We start from the raw sequence: 15,099 nt of genomic DNA on the forward strand, positions 1-15,099 counted from the left end.
CCAGTTTATGTCAAAACATTTCCACTCTTCCACTCTGTTCAATATGTGCTGTCATGATATGTGAAACGTTTTATTAGAGATATTGAACTGCTTCCAGTAATATGAGGCAGATTCACTGGGCTGCGCACACTGATTGAGAACGCTTGTCCAGAGATGCGCATGCTCTCGCGTAAGATCCGGGCCCGAGGAAGGATGAATGCAAATTTCAAAGATGGCGGCGGAGGGAGGAGGGAAGGAGATGAACGAAATTAAAACTCAGTTCACCACCCGGGAAGGTGCCTACAAACTCCTCACTCACTCCGAATATAGCCGCCCCAACAGGGTGCCTTTTAATTCACAAGGGTCTAACCCCGTCAAAGTCTCTTTCGTCAACGTCAACGATCAGTCTGGCAACGGCGACAGAATCTGTTTCAATGTGGGCCGGGAGCTGTACTTCTATATCTACAAAGGCGTCAGAAAGGTAAACACGATCCTTTCCGTTTACGATTCTAGTTTTTCCTGCTGCTTGTTTGTAAAGCTACCTGTGTAGACAGATGCTGAGTGTTCTGAATTCTGTGGAACTGAACTGAATTGCGAAGTCTGGGTTAGTTTGTGAATTGATGGCAGCCAGTTAGCTGCAAGCTAACATTAGCATCAGTGTTGTGGTATGCACAACACAGCTAGCGCGTACTAGCATGCTAGGTGGCTAGCAGTGTTAACCAGAAGTCCCCTACTAAGCTGATAGCGTCCTAAGCTGATAGCGCAGGCCCCTCTTCACCTGCTGTGGACGCCCCGTGACTGTGAAGGCAAACACAGCCCAAAGCCCTCTGATTAATATTTGCAAATGTGTTAATAACTTAGTGGTTAACTTGTTTGACCTCCGCTGCTCTTCAGCTCGGATGTTTAGTGACGTGACACTCAAAGCATTGGTGTAGACGGAGTCCCTGATGAGTGGAAAGCCAAGCTAAGCTTCACAGACCTGTAAATGTATGACTCAGCTGTGCTTTTTGGAACGGTGGTGTCATGGTACTGACCTGCTGCGCATTGGAATTATTTTGTCTTGGATAGCTAGCTAACGTTAGCTTTGTCATAGACCTTTTTCGTGTTGGCCCGCCAGGACACAAGTGCATGGTTGTTTTCCGCTGGCCTAAATCAACACATTCTACAGAGGCATTGACAGTGTCTGCTAATTAGTATTGCTCCAGTGAGCCAAATGTTTCTACTTAGTTGGTCGGTTGCATCTGTTATTTCATTTTTGGGGGATGAGGGAGATGATGGACGGCAGTGGCCACCTAGTAAGATAAACTAGTCCCATTCGCACATCGCAGTGCAAACGCGAGTTTTTCCAGGCTAAATAAACAAGCGACCACCAGCGTCTCAGATTTTGCGCACTGGTTTGGCCGGCGTTGATGGCAGACAGTGCATCACGAGTGTTGAGTTAGCTGTGTGCTTCATATAGTTTGGCCTGTATTCCATTTGTCTTGGCATGTAGTTGTGTACCGAAAACAGGACATATCATTGTTTGGGGTATTTATCCTGAAACCCTGTGCCTCCCGTGTCCAGTGGGTCAGTTAGTTGAGAACAGATGTGTTTGTCTGTGCTGCGTATTGGACCTAGCTATGACTGACATACAGTGCCGCACATCCGATCCAAGTAAACTGGGTTTTGCTCGCTGTCGATAAACAAGCAGCAAGCCTGCATAGGCCAGCAGGTAGGATATGGCAGATTAAAGCAGCAGACTACTTGTTGGAAATGCGATCCCTGAAGTCTGCATTTTTTGTCGGCTCAAGGAAGAGAGTGCTGAAGGTGGTATTTGTGAGGATTTCCAAGATTCTCACTCGTCAGGATTCCTGAACATGGCCTGGACAGCTTAATGACCTGGCTGTTGTGAAACATTCAGATGAAAGAGTACTCTGTCTCTTGCGAAAAAGCCAGTTGATAAGATTTACACTGTTGACAACCTGGTTGGATGCTCTTCCATCTTGCTGTCATATTTTGTAAAATAAAAAGTGCCTTTCAGTCAGAGTACACCAAACCTATGACCTTCCCAGAACCCCAACTCTTGTATATTAGAAAATCCATAGAAAACTTTTCAGCATCTGTTTGCTCCTGTGTGTCATTGTATTTGGAATCATGTATGTCACTATGTTGATTAGGCTAGCTGGCAAACTCCTTCAGAAGCTGTGCAAAATATGCCTGTTCTTTCATTGACCACTCTCTCTCTGTGTGTGTGTGTGTGTGTGTGTGTGTGTGTGTGTGTGTGTGTGTGTGTGTGTGTGTGTGTGTGTGTGTGTGTGTGTGTGTGTGTGTGTGTGTGTGTGTGTGTGTGTGTGTGTGTGTGTGTGTGTGTGTGTGTGTGTGTGTGTTTATATGCATATGTGTGTACTGGTGTGGTGGTGGCAGGCTGCCGACTTGAGCAAGCCAATCGACAAGCGGATCTACAAGGGGACGCAGCCCACGTGCCATGACTTCAACCACCTGACGGCTACGGCCGAGAGTGTTTCTCTGCTGGTTGGCTTTTCAGCCGGCCAGGTGCAGCTCATCGACCCTATCAAGAAGGAGACGAGCAAGCTCTTCAATGAAGAAGTAAGCGCGTGTGTGTGTCTGTGTCTGTGTGTCAGTCTCATTGATGCTATTGATGACTCATTCTATTGAGACCACTGCAGGCGTTGATTGATGGTGGTGGAGTGTTTACGTAGCCATGATTTTTTGTGTGAGAGACCATGGAGAGATGAGCTGAAGTGTGGGCCCTTGACTACATGACCTTTTTATATCAGGTTGAATATAAGGTTGGGTCATGAGTCTTAGCTCTGCCTTTTGTGTAGAGCGCAGTCATTGCTTCTGCGTGGTACTTTCACAGGCACTTGTAAGGTTATGAGGGTATTTATCTGTAGGAACCCTTCTGGACTGTAATAACAAGATGTCGTTTTTTTCCACTTCAGTATTTCTTACCTGTTTTGCTTTGCTGTTGTATAACAGCCATTGTATTAATCAGTATAAATATGTAGTGCACTTAAAGTAAACTTGTGGTTCAAGTGTTCAAGATTCTTGCAATAACTCAACTCCTTCCTTCTTCCCTGCCAACTCTCCCCACCCTTTTTCTCTCTCCTCTACTGCCACAATAAACACCCTGACTTGACCTGCCACCTCCCGCTCTACTCTGAACTTACCCACACCCTCCCCGCCCTGCACCCGTCTCAGAGACTAATAGACAAGTCGCGGGTGACGTGCGTCAAGTGGGTGCCGGGCTCGGAGAGCCTGTTCCTGGTGGCGCACGCCAGCGGCAGCATGTACCTGTACAACGTGGAGCACACGTGCGGCACCACGGCGCCGCACTACCAGCTGCTGAAGCAGGGCGAGAACTACGCCGTGCACACGTGCAAGAGCAAGCAGGCGCGCAACCCGCTGCTGCGCTGGACGGTGGGCGAGGGCGCGCTCAACGAGTTCGCCTTCTCGCCGGACGGCAAGCACCTGGCGTGCGTCAGCCAGGACGGCTTCCTGCGCGTCTTCAACTTCGACGCGGTGGAGCTGCACGGCACCATGAAGAGCTACTTCGGCGGCCTGCTGTGCGCGTGCTGGAGCCCCGACGGCAAGTACATCGTGGCGGGCGGCGAGGACGACCTGGTGACGGTGTGGTCCTTCCTGGACTGCCGGGTGATCGCGCGCGGCCACGGCCACAAGTCGTGGGTGAGCGTGGTGGCGTTCGACCACTGCACCACCAGCGTGGAGGAGAGCGAGCCGCTCGAGTTCAGCGGCTCCGACGAGGACTTCCAGGAGCAGCCGCCTCCTCCGCCGCCGCCGCCGCCGCAGCCCGTGTCGTCGTCGTCCGCCTCCGCCTCCGGCTCCGGCTCCTCGTCCGCGCAGTTCGGCCGCGACCGGGCCAACAGCACGCAGTCGCGGCTCTCCAAGCGCAACTCCACCGACAGCCGGCCGGTCAGCGTGACGTACCGGTTCGGCTCGGTGGGCCAGGACACTCAGCTGTGCCTGTGGGACCTCACCGAGGACATCCTGTTCCCCCACCTGCCGCTCTCGCGAACGCGGACGCACACCAACGTCATGAACGCCACCAGCCCCCCCGGCGGGACGGGCGGCACCGGAACCGGAACCGGAGCCGGCACGGGGGGAAGCGGGACGGTCATCTCCACGGCGACGGCGACGTCCACGACGACGACGGCCGCCGGCGCCAACAGCAGCAACCCCAGCACCAACGGCAACAACAGCGGCGCCAACACGCCCTCGGCGCCCAACTCGCTCGGCACGGCGGCCACGCTGCCGCGCTCCAACAGCCTCCCGCACGGGGCGGCCAGCGTCGCCGGCGGCAACAGCAGCAGCAGCAGCAGCGGAGGTGGCGGCGGCGGCGGCAAATCGGGCGGCGTGATGGACGGCGGGCTGGCCGCCGGCGTGGCCAAGTTCGCCACGCTCTCGCTCTCGCACGACCGCAAGGAGCGCCACCAGCACCACCACCACCACCACGAGAAGGACCACAAGCGCAACCACAGCATGGGCCACATCAGCAGCAAGAGCAGCGACAAGCTCAACCTGCTGGCCAAGCAGAGCAAAACGGACCCGGCCAAGACGCTGGGCACGCTGCTGTGCCCGCGCATGGAGGACGTGCCCCTGCTGGAGCCGCTCATCTGCAAGAAGATTGCGCACGAGAGACTCACCGTCTTGATCTTTCTCGAGGACTGTTTTGTCACCGCTTGTCAGGAGGGATTTATTTGCACATGGGCGAGGCCTGGTAAAGTGGTAAGTTCCTTTTGAAAAGCCATATTCCACCCTGTCTGTCTCTGTCTGTCGGTCGACCCCCCTCGCCCATCGACCAACCTTCTGCATCAACATGACGGTGTATTGAAAGGGACTCCCCTCCATCTGCTTTTATGGGATTTCTTGTTTACCCCTCAACTGTTCATATCTCATTTCATGCAACAGCTTGGAAGGCTTTCCCCACACCCAGAGAGAAAGTTTGTGTGTGTGTGTGTGTGTGTGTGCGTGTGCACTTTGTCTGGTGTAACATTAGCTGCGCATGGTTTTGGCTCCTCTTCCTCTGTGGCAACACAGGACCGAGGGCCACCTCTCTCTCTCTCTCTTTCTTTCTCTCTCTCTCACCTTCTTTCTCTCACTTTCTTTCTTTCTCTGAGTCCCTCATCTCCATTTTTAATTGGCTTTATTTGTCTCTATCCCCTTTTCAGCTGCCTTTGTCTAACGCTGGTCTCATTAGCTCTCCATCTAGCTGAATACGCCAGGCTAGAGCAATCACTAAGATGCATATCTCTTGCTGGCTGCGAGCGTGCGTGCGTGCGTCCGTGAATGCGCGCGCATTAGGAGTGTTATCTCTTGTCATTCAAAGGCAAATAGAAATAGCTGCCTTTCCAATAAAGATCAGGCCTGCCCGGGCCAGGCCGTCCACTCTAATGGGTAACTGGTCAGGCTCGCGATGGGGCCGGCGAGCAACACAGGATGTATTGACTGCCACCGCAAACACCTCTAACAAATGTGTTAGCGTGTGTGTGTGTGTGTGGGGGGGGCTTTAGAAAAGAAGAGCACTTCAGACCTCTTTTGTATTTTCAGCTTGATAATGCATGTTTGCTTCCTGTGTGTGTTTGTTTTGTTGCCATCATTTCAAAATGTTTTGCCTTAGTGAGGCCAGTGCTTCCTCTTAGATGTGCAGACTCTGCATATTGTGCCATAACAGCCAAATCCTAGAATTCAGAATACGAACCAACACACCGCTGAAAGCCAATTCATATGCAGTGTTACTGTTGGCAGATACTAAATAGTGGTCAATATATTTATGACCTCTTCAACTTGCAGTGAACCACCGCTATGACCTTGAAGCTCTTCAACCCTCGCACGAGAATAATAAACAATGTAGCAAACGGGTCTGTGCATGTAAAGAGAAGAAAGCGGAAATGCGTTTAAATTCAAATTCAAGATAAGCTGCTACGTTTCTCTGTGACCTGTCCCAACTTCCTTTTTGTTTTTGTTTTCCCTTTTTGCAGGGCTTATTGTCATCCCAAAACCAAGCCAACTCACCAAGTGGGACTGTAGTATAGCCACAATATGTCTGCTGCTAAGAATCCTGCATCACAGAGATGTTGAGGCACACAGAGACGGATGCTGCTCTTCACCCTCAAAAAAAGCATTGCAAGTTTTGTTTTGTCTTTATACCCCTTTCCTTGTTTTTTTTTTCTTCCCTTTTCCTTTTTCTTTTCCTCCCTAGTTTCCACTCCCTGCTGAGATCTTTATGTTTTGGTTGTCACTTGTGCGGCCCAGAGTTTGGTGGATGTGCATAGATACAGATGGAAAAAAGGGGTGTGGTGCAATTTCTTTTCTCTTTTTTTTTCTTCAAAAAGCGGCTGGTGTATCCCCGAATTTTAAAAGAGTTGTATTTATTTTTACATTTTTTTTTTTTTTTTTTTGGCTAACACACATCTGCTTGACTTTCTACCCCACTTCCACCTCCGCTCTGTCTCCCTCCCTACCTTCTCCTCTCCTGCTCCGGATTTTGGATCATGGTTGACTAAATGAACCATACAACTAATCAGTGGTAAAGGATCCCATCCGGCTGATGTTCTCAAATAAAGGGAGGCACGAGTCTGAGGATTTCACCGCCCTCCAGATTTCTCCTCTCTGTTCCCTCACCCTTCCTTTCCAACCACCTTTTCTTTTAGACTCTTTCCTCATTGAGAACTTTGCACTGATTTTTTTTTTTTTTTTTGTCTTTTTGTTTTGTAACTACTTTAAAGGATTTAAAGAAATGGGAAGGTTCTGGGGATGGCCTCCATGCACTTGGCTTTGTTATCCTCTGTCTTGAAATTTGAAATCTGAAAAAGCTGGATGCTGCAATCATAGTTTTTTAAAACGAGAAAAAAATTTGTTTGCACTTAATAGTTTATTAGAAGAGAATGGCTTTACATTTTTGTGTGTGTGCGCGCAAGGACTCGCAGACAGAAATAAGGAGGAGAGAATATGAACTGATAACTTTGTATCTATTGAGCATTTATTTTAATATTGTTTCAGATCAAAATCTGCTCTGTATAATATTGTACAATATTGTAATTCAGTGATTTGATGAGGCAAACAGCAAACTGATCAGTGCTCTAGTGGACGTTTTTGTCATCATTAAAGGAAATAGTGATCTTTCTTAAGCAGAAACTATACATATTAATAATATTAAAATAATCTTAAATATGCAGGTTTCTGTTTTTTTCTCTTTATTTTCTCTTGTACAAATGTTCATCCAGAGGTATTTTGGTATAGGAGATTTTTTGTGTTCAATGCTCTCATTGACGAGCTGAAACGCTTACCTGTTGTTAACAGATTCACGAAAGAATGATGAAAAAAAAAAACTTAAGAAAGAAATAAAGACGTGTAATTCAGCAGAGGGGCTGTTCAGACTCTACAACTATATGAAGCTCAGGAAGTCTCAAGAAAAGACTAAAGAAAAAAAAAAAAAAAACACAAAAAAAGATGGAGATAGTTCATATTTTGCCTACCAACAGCAATGCTATTACTCAATGTAACGCTAAGTAACATCCAACTAGGAACAAATAGGTTTGAAGTTGAACAGTAGGACCCTTATCTGTGTGACACACTTAAATGTTTTTTACTGTATCTTCTTTTGTGACTACCAATCATTGTTGATGAAACCTACATTGACTCTACACTAACTGGGGAAGGGATGAAGACACTGACATGGTCATACCCTTGGTTTTTCAATGTGGTTGACATTTTACATTTCACCTTTTGTTCTGCATTAAAACGAGAACGTATATGAATGTGTGGCCTCATGTTTCGATTACTGACAAACGACTTCCATCTCAAAGTTCACTCCGTGATCTGTGTGTTTTTTTTTTTTATTATTATTTTGTTATTTTCTCTCCCTTGTTTTATGTCACCAGTTTTCATGGTATGGAGAGACCATATTTTTCACTCTGTCCTGTCCTGGGAATAAAGAATCCATATAGTTGCTTTCTAACTGGAACAAATGACATGTTTGATACCAGCCTTTATTTCTGACTGAAAAGAAAGCAGCTGAAGCAGCTAATGGTAGTTACATAGTTGGTATTCTCATGGTGTCCGTTATAATTATGGTATTGTGGCACAACTTTTGATTACTTTACTTTCTAAAACCTTCCTGCTGCGTCTTGATTAACATTGTCCACCCTTTGGATTTTTTTTTCTCAAAACACACTCATAATGGCGGCTCAGTGGGGCGGCTTACCCTAATAAATATTGCCATGTTTGTCTGGCCCTGTTAGACTTTAATGTTCAGGAAGCCGATTAGGGAATCAGTTAAATTGTAAGGACGTTATTCACCATCTGACATTAAAACTTGTTAGATGCACTGTGTTTTTTTTTTTTAGACATGAAAAGAGAGTAACCAATCTTAAAATGTCAAGATGTATGCTTTGCTTGATCTGTCTCAAAGACATTAAGTTCAAGGAAGTGATGTGCTCTGACATTATAAATGTAAAAAAACAAGTGTGCTGCTTTCTTTAAATGTTAACTACATTCTTTATTGCCATGGCATTTGTTTAAGCGGTGCAGGTGACAAACAAATTATACACAGGAAAAGGTGAGCACTAGAGGAAGTAGAAGGTTGATGACAAACAATGGCCAACACTTGATGGAGCGGGGTGCCTATATTTATCCTGGACAATAAACAGGTCAGTTTTTACATTACCAATGGTAAAATGTCAGGAACGTACAACATGTCATAACTTCACATTAGAGAGTAAGTGCTTGTATTTGTACTTTTTTTTATGTGGGTGCCTTCGTCCTTGTTCTGATATGATGATGGTTCGATCCTCATTGCTACATAAGTGATGTGATTCCAGAGATGGGAATACAGTCTCACCATTTTTATTCACCACTTCAAAGAAATGTACAAATATTGTAGAGTAGTCCACAGGGTTCGTTTCACTGGAGCTTTGTTGGTCACTCATTACCCTTGCTGTTCATGTCCTCGCCACTAAGTGGCGGTGCTTTTGGAATGAACACTGTTCCATTCTGAACCTTTGAGATGTTCCCAAGTGATTCCACTCAGGGAGGTCATATGTAGGTAGTTAGTGGTCGATCAGTATTCCCCACGCTTCCTGTCCAGAGGAGGCATGTAGTATGTTTTGAAAGCTGCGCGGTGAGGTTCTTTGGGCTGCTGCAGAGAGAGGATACCACAGAGTGAGGCAGGAGTGAACTGTTACATTCTACCAGCCTACATGTAATTGTAAAGCTCAACAGTGCTACTACATTTGAACCTTCTGTAATAAGATCGAGATAACCATGGGATTAACTCTTTACAATATGGTCATGGACATATCCTTTGCAGTCAGTCAACATTACAGTTAATAATCCTTTGGATTTAAAAAATTGAAACGTGTGACTATACTGCCATGGCATGTTCATGAAATGCTTTGTTTCATGACTTTGGTGTTACACAGAAGCTTTTTTTTTTTTAGCAAAATATGACATGGTCAAGTACAATTTCCAAGCTATGTTCTTTGGTATCACTTATACAGTGGGGGGGGGAATGTATTGCGCTCCAGTGACTAGATATAATAAATACTGACCCCACCTGTGTGCCTGTGGCTAGAAATGTGATGATATTTTGTGGTACCGTGACATCTCACCTTTACCAGGCGTGAGTGGCACTTTTTCGAAGTGATGGCAGGCAGGGAACCCCTGTGCGTGATGGTGAGAGCGGGCAAGCTGGACACCGGGTAGGTGATTTTCGGAGAGGGCACGACCACATTGAGTTTGGGCAGCTCCACAGGGTACCGATGAGGATTGCACCGCAAAAGCGGATCGGCCATGTGCTTCAGATGATGCTGCGCGACAAAAAAACAAGGTAAAGTAAATAACATATACGACGAGAGTATAAAATGTCTGGGTTTTTTTTTTCGAGGACAAGGGAGGAGGTGGTGCTTAGATTTGCAAGGTGAGCAGAGAGTCTCATCTTTCCCACTCGACAGGCGCTATGTGTTGACTCCGAGGCTCAGGTGAGCGCTTGGTTGGTTAGTTTGTTTTTTCCATCACCTGTCTCCGTCCTTGTCTGGCGATGCGCCACAGCTGGTCCACGGAGTTGGGCGTCCCGCTGGTCTCGCCTCCGTCCACCGTCCCGATGGCCCGCCGCAGGCTCACCGCGCGCTTCTCCGCCATGCTGGGAGAGAAGGGTGAAACCCACGAGTGTGTGAGTGAGTCAGAGAGAACTCTGGATGAGCTCAACAGGGCTTTAACTTTTCAGGTGTAGGATGGTCCATTTTTGAGATTTGAAAATAAGACTGAAAATGTTCCTATAACCTTAGACCCGGAAATGTTCCATTATACAGTATTATATTATATATATATATATATATATTCCATTAGAATTTTCCATCATGGCATAGATTATAAATCTATAAATCTATGCCATGTCATTTAACACTTTTTTTACATACAGTTCTTTACAGATTAATTTACAAGCCAGAATCTTGCGCATACTCATGACACTACATTAATGACCTTTGGCATTGCTTCTATCCATTCCCTGCTGCGTTCATTAAATTTCCCCCACAGCTTGCTTTATACATACTATTAATGTACTGAAAGGCTTGATGTATAACATTATGCAACTGTAAAAAAACTGGAAAAAAAAAAAAACGTAAAGCCAGTGAGTGGTCTTACCGCTGGTCCTTGAAGAAGGTGTGGTGCAGGGCGCTCCGTGCACTGATGCGCTCGTCTGGGTCGTAGGCCAGCATCTGGTAGAGCAGAGACAGGGTGGGGGAGGGGCACTGGGGGATGAGGTTGGAGAGCCCGCTGCCCTTCCGCGGAGGGAAGTTGAAGCTCATCGCCCTGGACCTGCTCGACAGCGGAGACAGGAATCACTTTAATGGAAGCAAAGCACTTCACTCAGGTGGACGGCAATCCATCGGTATTCCTATGTCCTTGGGACCACTGGAATATGCTCTGGTTACTCCTTAGCTCTCTATCTGTCCGTATGCACACCCTTCCAACTCTCAATATTGACTTAATCATTTTCTCCAGGCTTAGTAGTGACATCATGTAGAATGCAGTCCTAACTCGTGGGGTTCCCCCTACAAATGAGAAGTGCAATATACAAACTAAATGTGCGTCTTTTGCCACAAAGTATGAACATAACTCTCTGATACAATCTACAGGGAATGCACTGACAGCAGTCTGTAGAAAGAGATCTCCAAATCCCTGTAGCATAGCAGCTCTTCCATTTCGATTTCGGAGGGGAGGAGCAGTGTTCCTACCCGAACACAGAAAGTTGCTACTTCGGTAATCGCTTATAGAGGGCCGCTCAGACAATGGCAGAAGAGTCGTTTTTACGTTATGATGTGCCATCAACATTTTGTTTTAGACGTTATGTTAAGGTAAAAAAAAAACTCTAAAGGGTGCAATGCAATTAATGCAAAGAGCTCAGACATACTTAGTGCAACCAATGTGTTCTTTACTCTAGCCTGCAATAGAAATGTGGATGCAATTTAAATATATCTCCAGGTAATGTTATGTTGTAGAGCTTTTAAGAAGACACTGCAAAAGAGAGGCTTAACAGAGAGTGTAGGCTTAATGGCTTGAAAGAGATTAACTTCCTATGGAAAATGAAGAATAAAGCTATGAGATTGAAGCACATACGGTTTGAACTTCTGGAGCGTAGCACTGTCAGGTGTTCCCAGTACGTCATGGATCTTATTCACCTGGTCAAGTTCATTTGTTCCAGGAAATAAGGGGTGTAGACTGTAACCACAAAAGATGTACATAACATCTAAATCAATATTTCAATTTAGTGTGGACACAAAAAAAGGCTCAGTTTACAAAAAAATATTCACCTGATGATTTCAAAGAAGACACAGCCAACGCTCCAGATGTCCATCTTGAGTGAATAGTAGCCATCCGTCAACAGACACTCTGGAGCACGGTACCAGCGTGTGGAGATGTACTCAGTGTGAGGGGGCTGAGCATACACACTCCTGCAGGAGCCAAAGTCTCCCAGCTTCAGGACGTCATGCTACAGGGAAAGGTCACTCATGAACTTGCCCAGTGCTATTTTTGTACATGTCCTACTAGTTTTGCTCATATTAAGGACACATGCCTATGTTAAGGCTGTGACCACTAAGGGGTATAACAGATAATACTTACTCGAATCAAAATATTCTCTGGCTTCACGTCTCTGTGAAAAATGCCAATGCTGTAAATGAGAAAATCATTATCTCATCAATGACCAGATATGACTTTGACACTACGAAATCTGTGGACTAGAAAAACATCAAACATAAAGGCTGACAAGGGTATGCTGATAGTATTTAGGGTCAAAAATGTAAAGTCTTGTTTGAGAGTTGTAAAATTATGCACTGAATCCAGGCAGGTCCTCAGAAAATAGATGAGGAAAAAAATGAAATCTGGCACACTGCTTCCCCCTTGAATATATTAATACCAGATATATTATTATCTCATCTGAGGGTGATGTCTCACACATTTCACAAATATGTTTCTTCAGATCTTGTTGGGCCATGCCATCCACAATCTTTTGAACTGCTTTAGCATTTTCAAATTATATTAATGCTGTGACGTCTCACACCACCTTCAGTTCACCTAGACTAATCTTTATCCCAAAACACTGTAACAAACTTGTATGCCACACATGCATTTTCTAGCCTTTATACCAAAGGACTTAATGGAACACACAGGACACTGGTTCCATCTGTCTTGCAGCTCACCTATGCATATGATCCAGAGATTTGCATAACTGATACATGTAGTGCTTGATTTTGCTTTCAGGTAAAGGATATTGCCTCCCTGCAGAGAGAAAGCTTATATTCAATCAAAGATGGTTGAACAGTGACTGGCAACCATGCTTCAAAATACAGTTATGGTTTTTATAATATTTCCAATTAAGCCAACCTGGCCTCTTTAAAGAGACAGGCTGTCACATGTAATATATACTTAACAGATTGCAGTACACTCATTAATTTAATATTTAATTGAATGTATTGCCTAATTTCATGTAGGCCTACCTTTGATGAACTCATAGATGTTCATGTCCATCAGTTCGCAAATGAGGGAGACAGACCGAGATTCCTGATCACTATTAATAAATAGTAAATAACACAAATCAGGTCATTGCAAACATCTTCATTGTAATTGTTGTGATATATCATTCATGTGAAGTATATAATAAATAGGCCTAGTATATCATATAATTTTCTGAATTTCTAATCCAAAATATACTTACAATATCAATTCATGAAGCTGGATAATATTTGGATGTGGGTTCAGCCGTTTCATTGCTTGAACTTCCCTTAAGCCATGAGCCTTCTCGAGGCTAGAAACATAAATGAACCACTGAATCTCCATTTACTATATGAATGAACTTGAAAGCAACAATGCAGCAGATATTTATGTAAATAACCTAGTTCTGTTGCCCAGTTTTGAGGTAGATGAGAAAAATGGTAGCCTATCGAAAATCAAACCCCAATTGAGAGAATGTACCTTGACCCTAGACTGTATACAAGGTCAGTGTGAGGGCATGATGTCACTGAGTGAGGCACCCCTTATCCAATTACAGTCTGAAGCTGCTCACACACCTAACCAACAAGTCACCAAGTGCACTGAGGTGTAGGTACCTGTCGGCGGTCTGTTTCATCGTTTTGCAGGCATAGTATTTTCCATCCTTCAGACTCTGGGTCTTTACTACTTCGGAGAACGTCCCCTCTCCAATTTTCTTGATTATTCTGTAATCTAAATGACACAATGAAATGAAATGAATAAATAAATAAACAACCGAGAAGAAAAGTAGGCTAGTCTTATGACTATGTAGGCTACCATGGGTAAACAACTGCCACATTAGCATGAGTCAAACTACAGCACCGTCATGGGCGAAGTGAACAATAAATTGTTATGCATTGATTAGAAGTTAGCATTAGCAATAAATGCTATGCAAGGCTTTGTAGCCAACTCGATAGACAAAACAAAACAAGGTCTCTGGTGTTACATTGTAAACAATTCCATCCCATTCGAAACTGTTTGACAAGTTGTAACTTACTATGCATTCCTCTGCAACGTTACACTGTAGCCTATGCAAACGTTGAAACTAACCACAATACGGTTAATAAACTAACATGAAGCATTGTGGCAGTTACATTATCACCACGACGCTGACAGTAGTGGAATAAAAAAAACAAAATAGGCTGGCGAGCCCTTTACTCAACAGTCAGCACTCGCCATGTTAGCTGCTGCTGATCTCTGTGTCTCCTTGGTAACCAGGCACGCCTAAACTCTGACCCTAGAGGTGGAGGAGGCGAAACAAGAAACTTTGCTACTGTCTAACAAGCCGCACTATTTGGTGACCGCTGCCAGTGTCACTTGTCCTCTTTTGATCTTTCGGAGACATTGTCAAATATAATCCAGGCATACAAAAAAACCTTGACAATTGTTTAAATAATACAAAAACGAAAGAAGAAGAAAAAACATTCACTTAAATTATTATGACAGCAAGCAGATCGCGATTGTGTCATTTCAGATTTTTTTTCAACAGGCCCGCCGAGCTATTCTTAATGGCTACATAAATGTGCCCGTTTAAAAAAATCCTTACCTCTTTTACTGAGGGAGTTGCTGAGGGTTGATTCAGACCTACGACAATGCCGTTCCTTTTTCTTGTCGACTTCCATGAAATTGCTTTATTTCATAGTTTCCCCCTTAAAATTAGCGCGGCCGCAATTTCATTATCTTAACATGTTAAATAATCCATAATGGTTTAATGAAACCCATATTACAATGGCAAAAGCCTTTCCACAATCCGCAATGACAAGCATTGTGCACGTAACCCTATTTCCACCACTGAGCGGTTATCAAGAAACACTCCCTCGGCCTCTAGGCAGCCAGCGTAAAACATCTTGCGTATTCCCCGCGTCCTCTGACACTCAGCAGTATGCAGAGCCCTGGCTCCTATCTTGATAGGCACACATGCCCGACCGTCGACCTCAGCCTTGGCTCTCAAGCGCGCGAGTGCGTGTGTTTGCGCGCGCACGAGGTCAATGGGCGTGCGTGTGTTGACTTCATACGCGTTCACAGACGCCCATGCAGCAACTCGGCTTCCGTAGACAAGTGTCCGCATGCGTA

General features: G+C 45.1%; 2 protein-coding genes across 4 annotated transcripts; one reads left to right on the forward strand and one right to left on the reverse strand.

The window, feature by feature from the left end:
* Nucleotides 1–211: 211 nt before the first annotated feature.
* Nucleotides 212–7,757, forward strand: wdr20a (WD repeat domain 20a). Its single transcript, XM_062522681.1, has 4 exons — nt 212–460; nt 2,383–2,565; nt 3,181–4,725; nt 5,979–7,757. The coding sequence occupies exons 1-4, from the start codon at nt 212–214 to the stop codon at nt 6,030–6,032; spliced, it is 2,031 nt and encodes a 676-aa protein (XP_062378665.1). The 3' UTR covers nt 6,033–7,757.
* Nucleotides 7,758–8,828: 1,071 nt separating this feature from the next.
* On the reverse strand, nt 8,829–14,986 carry LOC134067410 (MAPK/MAK/MRK overlapping kinase-like). Of its 3 annotated transcripts, none has more exons than XM_062522684.1 (12): nt 14,573–14,986; nt 13,605–13,719; nt 13,214–13,303; nt 12,996–13,066; nt 12,699–12,777; nt 12,121–12,169; nt 11,811–11,989; nt 11,617–11,718; nt 10,642–10,815; nt 10,015–10,138; nt 9,609–9,806; nt 8,829–9,133 (listed from the first exon to the last, which is right to left on the reverse strand). In XM_062522684.1, exons 1-12 carry the CDS (start codon nt 14,646–14,648, stop codon nt 9,059–9,061), a joined length of 1,332 nt encoding a protein of 443 aa, XP_062378668.1. In that variant the 5' UTR covers nt 14,649–14,986; the 3' UTR covers nt 8,829–9,058. The 3 variants fall into 3 exon arrangements, with proteins under 3 accessions (XP_062378668.1, XP_062378667.1, XP_062378669.1); XM_062522683.1 differs by having other exon boundaries at nt 8,829–9,136; nt 14,573–14,985; XM_062522685.1 differs by lacking the exon at nt 14,573–14,986 and adding an exon at nt 14,024–14,220 and having other exon boundaries at nt 8,829–9,136.
* Between the last annotated feature and the right edge of the window lie 113 nt (nt 14,987–15,099).

Source organism: Sardina pilchardus, chromosome 20, assembly GCF_963854185.1.
Source record: "Sardina pilchardus chromosome 20, fSarPil1.1, whole genome shotgun sequence".
NCBI classification, from domain to species: Eukaryota; Metazoa; Chordata; class Actinopteri; order Clupeiformes; family Clupeidae; genus Sardina; species Sardina pilchardus.